The sequence below is a fragment of the Ruditapes philippinarum genome, unplaced genomic scaffold, assembly GCF_026571515.1.
Source record: "Ruditapes philippinarum isolate M1 unplaced genomic scaffold, ASM2657151v2 ctg57_1_1_1_1, whole genome shotgun sequence".
Classification (NCBI taxonomy): domain Eukaryota; kingdom Metazoa; phylum Mollusca; class Bivalvia; order Venerida; family Veneridae; genus Ruditapes; species Ruditapes philippinarum.
In genome coordinates this window covers 508,990-524,303 of record NW_026855294.1, presented here as the reverse complement: position 1 = coordinate 524,303, position 15,314 = coordinate 508,990, and the positions used below count along the sequence as shown (strand labels likewise).

General features: G+C 31.9%; 1 protein-coding gene across 1 annotated transcript in view; it reads left to right on the top strand.

The window, feature by feature from the left end:
* The window catches only part of LOC132742809 (tRNA-dihydrouridine(20) synthase [NAD(P)+]-like), a 33,505-nt gene extending 25,223 nt beyond the window's left edge, over window positions 1–8,282 (top strand). The window contains exons 10-15 of the mRNA XM_060731293.1: window positions 10–175; window positions 1,388–1,509; window positions 2,372–2,518; window positions 3,418–3,505; window positions 4,300–4,373; window positions 5,443–8,282. Coding sequence (XP_060587276.1) covers window positions 10–175; window positions 1,388–1,509; window positions 2,372–2,518; window positions 3,418–3,505; window positions 4,300–4,373; window positions 5,443–5,836 — 991 coding nt within the window. The 3' untranslated portion in view covers window positions 5,837–8,282. The remainder of the gene's footprint in view (window positions 1–9; window positions 176–1,387; window positions 1,510–2,371; window positions 2,519–3,417; window positions 3,506–4,299; window positions 4,374–5,442) is intronic.
* Window positions 8,283–15,314: the final 7,032 nt, after the last annotated feature.

Sequence of the window (15,314 nt, the reverse complement as noted above, 5' to 3'; positions counted from 1 at the left end):
TTACTACAGTGGGGGATCGAAAGAAATACAATGTTACGATGATATAGAGAAGTTCCGACAGTCCTGTGGTACGACGTCTGTAATGATAGCTAGGGCGGCAGAATGGAATACTTCGGTGTTTAGAAAAGAGGGAAAGCTACCTGTCAAAGATGTAGTTAAAGAATATTTGAAAAAAGTATGTTGATAAGTTTGATTAAAAAAAAAAGATTTTTTTTTTTGTATGATCCTTGATCTTTTTCATTGGAGCGTAATTTTATAGTCAGTGGCTTTGTCCTTTACATACATCTTTTGGACACATTTGTAAATTCTTATTTTCATTTCCTGACTGATAAGTTAGATATTTGGTGCATTGGTACGTCATAACGAACTCACCCTTTGAGTATGATGTCAGATGATAAACTGGGTCAAGGTCACTGAGTCTAAAAATAGATTTTCCTTCTTTTCATCACTTTTCGCTCTGTCAGAACGACATTTGGAAATGTTCATCAGTGTGATCACTATTCTTTTTGTTACATTTTTGAGTTTGTCTTTTATTGAACCGTAGTGACTAAATTCATGCGTGTGCCGTATGATCATTCTATTCAGTCAGTACATATTTTGAAACTTTCCTTTAAAATGATGAATGGTTTTGTCCAAATTGAAAGATGGTATAAGTCCATTTAACATAATTAGTGGAGTGGAGGGTTTTGAAATCAAACTCTTTTTTTTTGTATTATGCTTACCAATTAATGTAATAATACCAATTAATGTTTTAATGAAAAATGTAACAATTTACCTAACATTTTTAAGATTAACAAATGTATATGTTTGATGTATGTTCACAGAGAAAATCTAGTTTAAAAACTTTGCGCTATACAAATAATATCAGGAGAAATATTTCAATATTTATGCCACTATTTGAAACTTGATGCTGCATTAAAAGTGGACCAAATTTTAAGTTTTCTTTCTTTAGCAAAAACAAAACATCCTGTTAATTAAGACTTTCAATATATATATCGCCACAAAATGGTCAAGGGGTGCAAAAAATTTGAATCAAAGAGGAATTTGTTTAATTCAGTGACATTATATATTCTGAAATAGGGCCATGTATATGATAAATTTGTTTTCTTCACTTTCTGCATAGTTCTATACCTTTAACTAGTTGATAGGATATTTATCCCCCATATTAAATTTATTTTGGGAAACTCAGTAAACTCCGCTTAAAATGATATTCAGGGAACCGCCAAATTTATTTTGGTATGTCCGGATATCGTTATATCTGAGATGCAACCAGTTTGAAAACAAGAGTGGGGACTGTAGAAACATCATCTTCATAAGCTTTATATGATTAGTGTATTATGTTTGTCTTGTAAGTATTGCATTTTGTGATCACATCTTGTTATTTCAGGCTATAGAAACAGATAACGGGTTTCCAAACACCAAGTATTGTATATTGATGTTGATGCACGCAGATATGGACCAGCAAGAAGGCCTCGATACACAAGATTCTAAATGTATTGAGGAGATATGGTAATTTATTTTTGTTTCTATTTGAAGACAGTATCTTAATTTTCTTCTTAATTCATTTCAAATCATTTGGCATTATTATGTGATTGATGGCACACATTGTTTTGTAACTTTGATCACACTTTACTTATTGTTCTCCTTTACTTACTTTACCAGCACTTTGCCTCATCACTCTTTAACCTCACCTCATCATCACACCTCATCTTACCTAGCCTTACCTATCAAATGGTAATTGTGGAAAGTTTCTCTTTGAGTGTGCTCTTTGGAAATTGCTTACAATTGTATTATATCAGTCAAATTTTTAACTATACATGTATATTGACTGCAATTAGTTGTGAGTAATTTCACAGCCCTGAATCGCGTTTAAGTTCCCTTGTAATCCAACCTTTTGTCCCAATGCTCAACTAGGAAGGGTTTTGAATCACACTGCAGTGGACTTTTATCCCACCTGGCATTGAAATTATTTGCTTAAACATGCTATCCACCTAGCTTCAGGAAGGATAATAATTATTATTCTATGCAGGCAATCCAGCATTTGCCTAAATAATACAAAAATTGAAAACTTAGGTCTTCCTGCAATATTAGATACAGGAAAGTTGTCATATGACCTTAAATATTATCTCTTGGCCTTTAAAATGTGACAAACTTTGGAATCTTTCTTTTATGAAGGTAGCCAATAGAAGGTTTTGCCCATGAGGTCTTCTTCTACCAGTAAAGTCTGAAAATTGCCAAATGACCTTGACAGCGTCAGCTTCCCTAAAAATCCAATGAAAAAAATAAATAAAAATTTGGCGTGATTTTATATATATAGTGTGTATATGTAATTAGTTTAAGTTTTATTGTTTTTTTTTTCCCATTCTGCCAGTGAGATATGGGGACTGACAGAGTACATGAAGAAAGTGAGGATGGAAAGAAAGAAAAGACAAGAGGAAGTGGACAGATATCTCGGCATCAAAAAACGAAAGTTAGAGGATGGTACAAGCCTCATAGAAATGCCTATACGATTTATAAAGTGAGACATTGATAGTGTTTATACATTTTTTAGATAGATTATTATTGGCTGATACCGGTATTTAAGTTTGTATAATGTTTTAAAGCAGCATGCCTCAGGATTCATGCTAATTTTCATAAAAATTTTGAAATGTATTTAAATGTGAAATATTGTGAAGTAACCAAAAGGAAACAATTTACACATTATTGATGGCAACCCACTTAAACTACCAAAAAGATGTCAAGATAGCCAATAATGCAGTAGAAATATAGTTATAAATACTGAAAAATCAGTCATTAATCACTAATTACATTTAAATTATTACTTGAATCTTGAATCTTTTTTACTTTTCTTAAAATCTTAATAGATCTACATTTTTCTCAAACTTGATTTTATTGAAATATTTTGGCTCATCTGGAGGCATGCAGCTTTAAATAATGAAATTTATAAAAAAAATTATTGCATGAGTGTGCTATTTCTAATTGGTTGAATGTTTCATGTTGAGATTTAAACATTATGCAATCAATGAATATGGTACAGTCTATCGCAATAGCACATTTATGTTTTTTCCTTCTATATAATTTCTGTGAACAAAGCCATAGGAACGGTTTTTCCTTATGAATGTTTTTCCTTATGAATCGTAAACTTAGTGCAAAAAAACTGCATTAACAGGTTGTCTCCTATTAAATTATATAAGGGGTTAACCTGTTCCTGCATTAAGGTGACAGAATAGGCTATTCACCTATATGTTTAGATGTTGTAATAACGGGCATATGAAAATACAAAATCTTTATCTATTTTAAAGAACAACCAAAGAAATACAGTTATAAACAGTGTATGTACGCATTTTATCCATTGAAAATTACGTTATTTTTATCATAAAACTTCGAGGTATTCTAAAAGTTTTATTTATCTTACAGAAAAGATTACCCTGTTGGTGTAAGCCCAAAGTTGAAGCTCTATGAATGGACAAAGAGAAATAAAGTTGATCTACCTCAATATATAACTGTAAGTGTCTGGAAGTAACGGACCTCCGTGATTACCTCCCTTTGCTTAAGATTTTAAAATTTTGTGATCTTTGTTGACCACCTCCACTGCTTTTGTCCTAGAAATTTCATATTGTTAATTTATGAAGAGCAACATGATTCTTAATTCTTACTAATGATTATACTAAAGATCGGTTTTCAAATAGAAGGGAGATAATTTTTTGAATAAACTTTTTAATGTAAGCTCCGTTATGAGGCAAGTTTCAAGTACATGTACATGTAACATACATGCAGCTAAAATTAAAATCTAATTTTCAATCAGCTTCCTAAAACTTACCTATACTGGTGTTAATGAGATATGATGGTGGTGACAGAAGTTTTGACTCAAACCTAAAATCTCAAGGTTGAAAGACAGACCTTTAACTATTAGGCAACCACTCACCTTATGAGATAATTGTTTGTATTTAAGAATAAGTGTCGGTTGGGACTGTGAATCAAGACCACCCAGGTTTGATTTGCTGATGGTGTAGGTCACTTTCGTTGTGATTGATCTTAAAAATGTGTGTGACAACAATTAAATTTTTACATGTGGAAATGATTTTCTGGTTACATTTCAACTCATTGTGTTAGCGGCAGTAAAAGAGACCTGTGCCAGCATTATAGAGCTCAGCCAGTCTGCATTTCTGTGAAGTCAAACAGTCTGTACATTTTTTAGTACATTTACTCATATGGACAGGTCCAAATTCAAAGCAGGATAAGTCTATTACACAAACGCAGTATGGTGAAGGGTTAATATACTGATATCTATATTTGCAGACGGAGAGAACAGACGATAGGTGCTTCAAATGCGTGATGGAACTAGATGGGTCAAAGTTCACCTCCTCTATGTGGTAATTGCGATGGGTTTGAATTTCTTGAAAATTTAAGTTGTGAAATTGATTGATTGTCCACATGCTAGACAAATGAAATAATAATCAAGACCTTTGAATGGTATATTGGTAGGATATATAATGTTTTTTGAGGCAGATGTTAAAGGTTTTGATCATAATCGCAAAAGACCGAGATAACCGCAACCAAACATCTAAATGTCAAAAAGTGATAATGTACTGTGCTATTCATCAAACAGGGCCTGATTGTTTTAATTCTAAAATACTTGCAGGAAATGAATAGCTTTAAATATCACACTTATGTTTACAGAGTTTGTTATTGGCTTGATGTCATAACTGACATAATAAATATTACTTTAATCATATTTTATTGCGCTAGACATAGAACTCGTGGGGTTGTTTTTTTTTGCCTTCTTTACTGAAGAGAAACATTTCAATTTATTTTGTCCCTCGTTGCTGACAGTTCATATTTGCCAAGGATGTTAAATTTTTGCACAAGAAGGGGTTATTCAGGCAGATTACAGACAATTTGGCAATTTGTCAGAGATTAGTGGTTTAGCCAAGATAGCCCCTTCAGTCTGAAATTATGCACAAAATTATTCTTTAATTATAAAAATATCTGCTGTGGGTTTTGAATCCTTCAGTAAGTTGCGAGTCTTTATTATGAGTAGGCCAGGCAGCTGTCTTGAACAAGGTTTGATGGTTCTACTCTTGCATGAAATAATTTGCATGAACAGAAATAATTAACATTAACAGATGGGCAATCCAGGTCTTCCTTTAGCAGTTGAGCTGAAAAGTCACAAAATTACCTCTTCAGTGAAGGTGTGACTTCAAAGGCAACTAAACAAGTATCACCTTCTCAGTCAAATCATCTTGACCTGGTCAAGTTGATCATACAAAAAATATTACAAAAAAAAAAAAATAATAAGCCAGCATGTTCTTCCATCTTTTCATTTAAAAAAGATGATGAAGGACATCTGTTAATCTCTGGAATTTAGATCTATCCTAAAATGAATGTGCAAGGTCTCTTGCCGTTGTTCTGTATATTTATTTTCTACTTTTTGTTTTTCAGGGAAAAATCCAAGCAGTTAGCAGAGCAAGCTTCAGCCATTGTTGGACTGATTGTTATAGGAGAGGATGATGGGAGAAAACCTGAGAGTGACAGCCCAAATGATGATGTCATCAAAGTTTGGAGAGAGGAATTCCATATATCTCATGATACTATTTATAGACACAAATCTAAGAATTCTGGGAAGGGAGATGAGGAATTCTCAAAATCTAAAAATAGAAATACAGATGAAATTTCCTCAGGAATTAACGGTGTTCACTGTGTTGAACAAAATAATGATAAAGGTGATAGTAATGCAATAAAAGTAACCAATAACTCTGTCGGACATGATGACGATAAAGAAGTAAATGATGTGATATCTGAACCAGGAATGTTGAAAAATTCAGGTAACAGCTGACAATATTGTACCAGGATCCGAATTGAGCAGATGATAGGTTCAATAGAAACTTATATGTCAACAATTTGTTTATTACTGTAATTGGATATGGTATATATAGTATTGACTTGAATACCAAACATGGACTATATGATAAGTGTACTTCGTATACAATTACCGTTGTACGTTTATTGTATAACACAGTTTTTTATGACTTATCTAATCCTCAAACTATGGATTTCTTATAATAGATTGGTCCTGCTTTGAATTTTGAACAATGCCTTTGATGTTTAAGGGAATTTTTTTTTATTAAGATACAAAAAATATTCTACCAACAGTGTAGAGCATGGTCTGAATGCATAGATGTGCAGGCTGACCTGGCTCTTTACTGGTGACATAGGCTAATCGCTTCCAGTCCGAGCATGTTGAGTGTTCAATCTGACTTGATTACCATTTAGTAGATTGTTATCTTGTCTGTTTTGAAGAAAAAGTTAAGGTATTATGATTTCTATGGAGTCTTGTGGTCGTGGTGCAAAAACTATAATGCAGCCCATTATTTAAACATTTTAAAAGTTATCAACATAAAACTTTGAAGACTTGCTTATCATGACAAGGGGCAAAATTATGAAAACAATATTTTTGATCTTGTGCCCTTTTTTAACAGACTAGCATTGTTTGAATTTGAAATGAAACACATACTGTATTAATAGAGTGTAGCTCATACTGTTAGAGTCTGGTACAAACATGTGATACGTTTTATAGTGCCTACTTTTGATGAACTTTATGTAAAACATCTAGTCTTCCCATATACTGTTTATATCACAATCTTTTATTTGATTAAAGCACTGTTGACTATGAATTAATGGTTTTTATTTATTTTTGGGGTTTTAATGTTTTTTAAAACAAAATTGTAAAATGGTGACAACTAGTATTTTCGCCATGGGTTTTCCTCTGTCTTCATTCTTAAAGCTCTTTAGAGAAATTCTCTTCGAATTCTGTATTAAAATGTAAAATTGGAAGTCATTTAGAAAAGGGGAGGTAACTTAGAAAAGTTTAGATAGTTATGTCCTATTTGTTAAAAGATATTTTCATTGTCAATTATATGTGCAGGTTCATAAAACATAAAATAGGACCAATGTCGTAAAATTCAATATTATGTTAAATGAGCTCCACTGAGGTGAAAAAGCCTAAAAACATAAAACTTGAAATTCTTACATAGATCAAGTTAAGCACTTAAAGGGACTCCACTTTGTTTAAATGCCTAAAAACATAACATTTGAATTTCTTACATAAATGAGCTTGGGCACTTTAAACAGAAACATATGCACAGATAGAAATATACTTTGAAATAAATTGAAAATCATATTTTTTTTGCTTTTCTGAGCCAGTTTTGAGTTATAATTGTTTAAACGTTTTTTTTATTTTGGGTCATTTTTTACAGTTTGAATAATTATTCTGGAAAAACGAAGTGCACAAATGATCTGAAATTTTGCACAAAGATTAGTGGTCTAAACCTACATCAAATGGTACATTTATCTGGACAATATTTCAGTCCCATCATGTCAAAAAACCTCAGGGAAGTCCCTTTAAAATGTAATAATCTGCAAAGGATAATAAGAAAAAGAAATAAATTATACTCGTGAGTAAACTGAATATCTATATTCGTGCAATTCTTTGCACAATTTGAGCGAAAAGCGTTGCAACACTTCATTTTTTTTATCATTTTACACAATAAAAATGATTATTCTGGCAAAAATGAATTACAGAATGATCTGCAATTTTGCACACATGTAATTGGTGCAGACCTACATCAAATGGTTTATAAATCTTTCCAGCCCAACCTCAGTGGAGTCCCTTTAAGTGTTAGGTCAAGCTCCATTTCAAACATGGAACTTGGAGATATGGAGCACTCTAACTTAAATTCAGCTCTTGTAACTTAAAGTGGCCTTCAACTTTTTTCAATTTTTTGTCGGAAAAAAAAAAATTTTGTGTTGTTTCAAAGTCGGTATTTCAGTAATTTTATCTTGGAAAATTGCATCATATCACTCTTAGATTTTTTTTCAAAACTATGTCCCGAGAGCTAGTGACTTTCGTTTCTAAAAAATAGAAGATTGGGAAATGAATCATCTGCTATACTTATTTAAGTATAGGGAGTGTACTGGTAAATTAAAGGTATAGAGGGATTTCCTTATTGTATATGTATTTCATCAATGTCAAATTTCATTTTCCACCATGATTCTTTTGATTTGATATGAAACAATTTATGTAAAAATAACATATTTAACCTTAATAAAATCTGAAGGCCACTTTAAAGTGATTTTTAAGGATGTTGATATATGTTTTTAATTTGATGCAAATAATAAGTCTAGGTAATATTTTTAACCCTATACATTTTAGTTTCTGTTTTTAAAACCATGCAAATACTATATTAAAACACTGAAATAAAATAAAACATGAAATCATCAGGTGTAATAGTTATATTTTAATTTCTGTTTCTATTTCATATATGAAATATGATGAAATTTTATTCTAAAAACAGAAAATTGATTGTGTTTAAAGCTAAACTTCTTTTTCTTTTTTGATCTGATTGGAAAAAAGTACTCTGACCGTCTCCAGACTGTCCTAGTAGATTAAAAGTCATACAAGGGTATATAGTGAGTGAACAGGTGAAAGTCAAAATAAATTTTCATTTTGCCATAATTATACCCCCGCACAACAAAGTTGTAAGGGGGGTATACTGGAATCAGCTTGTCCGTCCGGCCATCCGGCTGTCCATCGGTTTTTTCTTGTCCGCCCAATAACTTACGATTCTTTTGACCCTTAGTCTTCATATTTGGCATGGAGGTTAGTCATGATTAGTAGATGACCCCTATTGATTTTGAGGTCAAAGGTCAAGGTCACAGGGGCCTTGACTTCAAAAGCTTGTCCGCCCAATAACTTAAGATTCCTTTGACCCACAGTCTTCATATTTGGCATGGAGGTTAGTCATGATTAGTAGATGACCCCTATTGACTTTGAGGTCACCAGGTCAAAGGTCAAGGTCACAGGGACATCAAAAAGTTTGTCTGCCCAATAACTTTAGATTCCTTTGACCCACAGTCTTCATATTTGGCATGGAGGTTAGTCATGATTAGTAGATGACCCCTATTGGCTTTGAGGTCACCAGGTCAAGGTCATAGGGACTTTGACTTCAAAAAGCTTGTCCGCCCAATAACTTATGATTCCTTTGACCCACAGTCGTCATATTTGGCATGGAGGTTAGTCATGATTAGTAGATGACCCCTATTGACTTTGAGGTCACCAGGTCAAAGGTCAAGGTCACAGGGGCCTTGACTTCAAAAAGCTTGTCCGCCCAATAACTTAAGATTCCTTTGACCCACAGTCTTCATATTTGGCATGGAGGTTAGTCATGATTAGTAGATGACCCCTATTGACTTTGAGGTCACCAGGTCAAAGGTCAAGGTCACAGGGACATCAAAAAGTTTGTCTGCCCAATAACTTTAGATTCCTTTGACCCACAGTCTTCATATTTGGCATGGATGTTGATCATGATTAGTAGATGACCCCTTTTGATTTTGAGATCACTGGATCAAAGGTCAAGGTCATAGGGACTTTGACTTCAAAAAGTTTGTCCACCCATTAACTTAAGATTCCTTTGACCCACAGTCTTCATATTTGGCATGGATGTTGATCATGACTATAAGGTGACCCCTATTGATTTTGAGGTCACTGGGTCAAAGGTCAAGGTCACCTTGACAAAAAAAAAGCTTTTCTTCTCAATTGCTAAAGAATGTCCTGTCCGCAATGTATTGATTTTGACATTTTTACATTTGAAGCATGTAGAATACATAACTTAGCAATGCACTGGCTTAGTAACCTCAGATTTGGCAGGGAGGTTGTCCTTGAGCTCTAAATGGCCACTGTTGATTCTGACAAAGTGGTATGCGGGGGTATTCACGCCATGATAGTGGCAGTTCTAGTTCCTTTCAATTTAATAATTTACTTCTTGTAAATAATAAATATTTCACATGGCGCAATGAAATTTCTGTAAATATCCATTGTAAATTGGGCTGTTACGTGTACTTTATAAAAAGAGCATGGCAGTCTTTATATTTGTGGTAAATTTATATTTAATCATCAACATTTTCCAATATCAACTGTTGGTCAATCACCATTTTAACAGTCAACTTGAAAAGTCTTTAGAAATTTTGTTGACAGGATCCCGTATTGTTGAGAAAAAAATGGCAAATACTACCAATATGTCAGTCTGACATGTAAGCAAAGTGGCAAAAACAAAAGAAGTTGGATTTAAGTCTTTAAGAACTTGTCTTCATTAGCAAAAGGCAAGATTGGAGTCATATTTTAACTTTCTAGTAATATCTTAAAATCTGATTGTTGAAAAAAGATAATATTCTTAGGTCTTTTTGTACACAGGTTAGGATTTTAGAACAGATATTTGACTTTATGACAGATGTGACTTCAGGACAAATTAAGAATTGAGTACAAAGGTGGGACTTAAGAACATAGGTGTTGCTTTATTACAGAGATTAGAGGTTAGTGCAAAGATGGGATTGTAGAAGAGAGGCAGAGCTTTATTACAGAGTTGATGCTTAGTACAGAGATTAAACATTGTACAGAGGTAGGACTGTAGTACATTATTAGGTGGAGCTTTATTACAGAAATTGGAGTGAAGTACAGAGGTTAAACATTGTACAGAGGTAGGACTGTAGTACATTATGAGGTGGAGCTTTATTACAGAGATTGGAGTGAAGTACAGAGGTGGGACTTTACAACAGAGACAGAGCTTTATTACAGAGATAGTAGCTTAATACAGAGATTGGATTGTAGAACAGAGTAGGGACTTTATTACAGAGGTGCAGTTTCATCACAGGGATTGTTGCTAAGTACAGAGATTAAACATAGTACAGAAATGGGACTGTAGTACAGAGGTCATTAGTACAAATGTCAGACTTTAGTACAGGGTTGGGGCTTTAGTAAAAAGGAGGCACTGTAGTACTGTTTCATGTTTTTATATTGATGAGAAAAACAACATATATAAAGCACCAAAGATGTTAAATTTACAAATTTGAGTCTGTTATTTTTACAGTAAGATTGATAGCTGCAATGCAGTATCAAATTTAGTCCTGTTTTTCTTTTCCGTAAACAGATATTTTTTGGATCATTAAAGTCACTAAATTGGTGTAACAAATCTGTTTTCATTTACATGTGTTTGCTGATTTAACACAACAGTGTAGTTATTATTTGTAATTGATAGTGTTACAAATAACTTTTTTTTGTATTGTTATGTTAATATATATGCAATTACTGTATCAGGAAGTGAGGTATCTTAAAATATTTAAGTTAAAATAAGTGAACATTTCTTCTACTTAATTGTGAACCTTTAAATCCACACAAATCAGATGTTCAATTTCAAAAATAGCTGTTTCTTTATGTGTTAGTATTAAATTTTAATTTATGAGATAGTGAAAGATTGTCAACACATTTACATTCTAATTTGATAAAAAGAAATTAATTTCAGATACATGTGATTATGTTAAAGAAATATTTCTTTATTCGTCAATTTGTATGTTGTTTTATCTTCAAAGAGTTATTTTAGGATATGGTATAATGGTTGGTTGATACAGAATTTATTTTAGTTCGATTGTGTAGGAAGCTATAAGCTTATAAACACACTTTCGAATCCGTTCCTGGAACCAACCAGTACTGAGCAATGAGTGTAAAGTTTCTTGCTCAATGAAACAACGACTTGCCCCTGACGGGGATTGAACCCATACGGCTAGCGATCATTAGATTACTAGTCCGACGCGTTAACCACTCGTCAGACTAGTAATCTAATGATCGCTAGCCGTATGGTATAATGGTTAATGGTGGTGTAGGAAGTTTACCCTCCTGATCATGGCAGTAAGCCACATTGAATGTACTAGAACACAGTTCAGCCATCACATTGTTCTTGGGTAAGCTGTCAAGCCGTTTACCAGTACTAGTTGCCGACATTTTCGCAAGGAACTGATAACTTCTGTACATGCCCTAGCAGAGGAACAGTACAAATGACCGTAGAAAGGATTTCATGATCAATCACCGAATCAAACCTGAGTCGCCTGATATACAGTCCAACACACTACCTATTGAGCTGACAATTTAGCTGTGTTTCCATTTCCAGAGTACAAAACACAGCTGGTACCCAGCTGCAAGTCCTATATTAGACTCCGCTAGCACCTCGTCCAATATAGGTCCGAAAGCTGTGTACTTGTCCAATAGAAGTCAGTATTGTACTCAAAAATCAATTGTATAATATAGAGGATATTTGTTTAGTTCAGTGTAAGATTGGAATATATTTCACCGAGTGAGCACCAAAAAGTATATTTCACGAGTGGCGCAGCCACGAGTGAAATATGAACTTTTGGTGTTCACAAGGTGAAATATATTTCGATCTTACACTAAACTAAACAAATTTTCTTTTTATTATATGCAAAGAAACATTTTAAAAAGACATTAAACCTAATACTGAATGAAAAGCGCGCCAAATAATAATACAACGTGACGTCATTTACGGCGCTTTAATTCAAAACAGTGAAATTATCAAAGTGGTAATTTCACTGTTTCAAACATTGGAATTACCAGTTTTTATATCACTGATATATTTCTATAAACCACCGAAAAGCATGTAATAAAACCTCATAATATATCACTTATTATGTATATATGTATCATTCATTCTACCAGTATATAACTTACTGTATATTTCTCGACCTTTATTATTTTATTCAACCATAGTATTTTTTGATATGAAAGTTCAGAAGAAAAATGTAACAAACAACAAACTTTCTCAGTTTAACATTTTTTATTGTTTCAAAAACTTATAACATGATTTTTAAATCAAAAATACCTAATATATATTGTATATGAATATATAGTACATGTATATAAAATAACCAAAGTCAATACTGTAGGATGATATTATGTGATTGTATATATTAATAAGTAATACAATAAATTATCCCTCTTATTTAACAACAAAATTCGTACCGTAAAACCTGTAAAATTTAGCTGACATTTAATTTCATGAGAAAGTTTTAACAAAAGGGTTAACAGTTTGATGGATACAAAATATACCAGAACCAGTGAATATAAATGACATGAGTGTGCTATTCTTATAAGTTGTATTGTGTATTCAACTGCATACACATTAACTAATAATCAACAAGTGATAAAATCCACAAGAATAGCACACATATGTGTATTTTTCCTTTCATATATATATTAGTTTTTCCTTTCTGAATAAGCTACATACCATATTATTATTTATTTGTAATATAAATCCATGATGTAACAACTTCAGAGCAAATACAGAATAAAACTGTATGGAGATATATAGTTCTTCAGCAAAAAATAACCATATTATCAAGTAAAAACTTTGAGGTATATAATAAAAGTATATGTATTAGTATAAATTTAAAATCTAACTACATGTATTCTGATTGGTTCGGATATGGTGATTTATTTCTAAAACTTACATCCATCTTAATGTATGTTTTAATTTTTGTATGAGGTGTACTAAAGTTAATCCACTAAAAAATGAATGATTTTACAGCAGTAATGAATGCTAATTGATATGTAATTAAAATTATCTAAACTTAACACTTTTATCACATTTTCTACATCACTGGAGTAAAGTAAAGGTATTTGATATTTAAAAAGCACATAAGTAAAATAAAACTTCAGATTAGAGTATGAAAAGTTGAAACTTTCAAACTTTTATCCCAAAATATGATCAACTTTACATATTTCCACGCAGATATTGTATAATGAAAATGTTTCAAAAGTTATCATACATGTGAACTCCCCCACTTTAAGCGGGAGACTCCCACTTTCTGCAGTCATATTTTTCAAAGATTTTTCTTACAATAAGGGGTATTTTCACAAATTAAAGAAATCTCCCTCTTTCTGATGCCAAGACTTTCTTCTTTGTTTATTGCTAATTCTAAAATCTCCCTCTTTTTTAAGAAAAATCTCCTACTTGATCATCAAAAAAAGTTCACATGTATGAGTTATAAAGAAATTATCTTATTCAAACTCAGATCTCTGGCATTTGATTGGTCACAAACTGTTCACTGACCAATGAAAATCCTGAGATTTGACACAGAACACAGAAAAAGTTTTAAAAAGTTTTATAACCTTGATCGAGACCAGATTATAGATTGGGTGAGCACAAAAATACAATTTTCAATTTATTTCTGAGTATATTTCTTAATTTCCTTTTCCAAATCTTTCTGTTTTAAATGCCCAGCTGATCTATGGAAGATATAAATTTTTTTATGTTTTTCAGCTTCTGAACTCTGGGGTTACTTAAATAGTAACTTTCTTTTTATTATTGTTAATATTGAAATTATTATTATTGTTATTGTAATCACCATTATTTTTTTATTATTATAATTGTTGTTGTTGTTGTTGTTGCTATTATTATTGTTGTTGTTGTTGTTGTCATAATTATCAATATAAAGAATAATATGATAATAATAATATTTGTATATTATAACACAAAGGTAGTGCATATATCTTGTGTAATATTTTCTATCTAACATACATGTACATGGCAATAGGGACTAGTTTTTTTGTACAGGAGATCTACAATATTAAAATGCATTTACAAATAAGATATGCCAAAAACTATTAATCTGTCTAAAAATTCAGTTAATATGTAAGAATATTTTTGTGTAAGAACTGGCTAAATTTTTGTTATTTTTTTACATTAGAAAATAAAAATTACTCGTAAAGCATGCAAGACTGTTCCCATGTCCCATATTTGTTACAATATTTGAAATTTATTGTAAAATTTCATTAAAAAAATTGAAGGGGTCAAGGTCATTAAGAATCGAGGTCATTTAGGAGTCGATGTCACTAAAGTTGACTGTCGAGTTCATTTGGTGTAAAAGTCATATTCCAGAGGTATATTTTGAAAAAAAAAGGTATGAAGGCTCTGACTTATTTACATAAAATATTTGTTAAAATATTGTCTGCTATAGAGGTGGATGACAAGATAAAAAGAATGTACCCCATATCTTCATGTGGGGTATAAATTCACTTTTCCTGATGATGACAAAAATATACAATATTCCTGTTAATATCAATGCTAAACAATATTCCTGTTGATATTAATACAAAAGTCTCTTAATATCAAGTGTATAAAATATTTTCCACTGGATATCAAGGCTATACAATATTTTCTCTTTGATATAAATAGAATATTCCCTTGATATCAATGCTATAAATATTTCCCTTGGATATCAATACATTAATTTCTCTTGAAATCATGTTATAAAAACTTAATTTGATATCGATAGAATATTCCCTTGATATCAAGGTTTTGCAATATTCATCCTTGATATAAATACAATAATTCCTCTTGCCAATAAGGCTAAATATATTCCTCTTGGCACAATTTGGCACAATTGACCTAACCAACAAAATAAATCTTGAA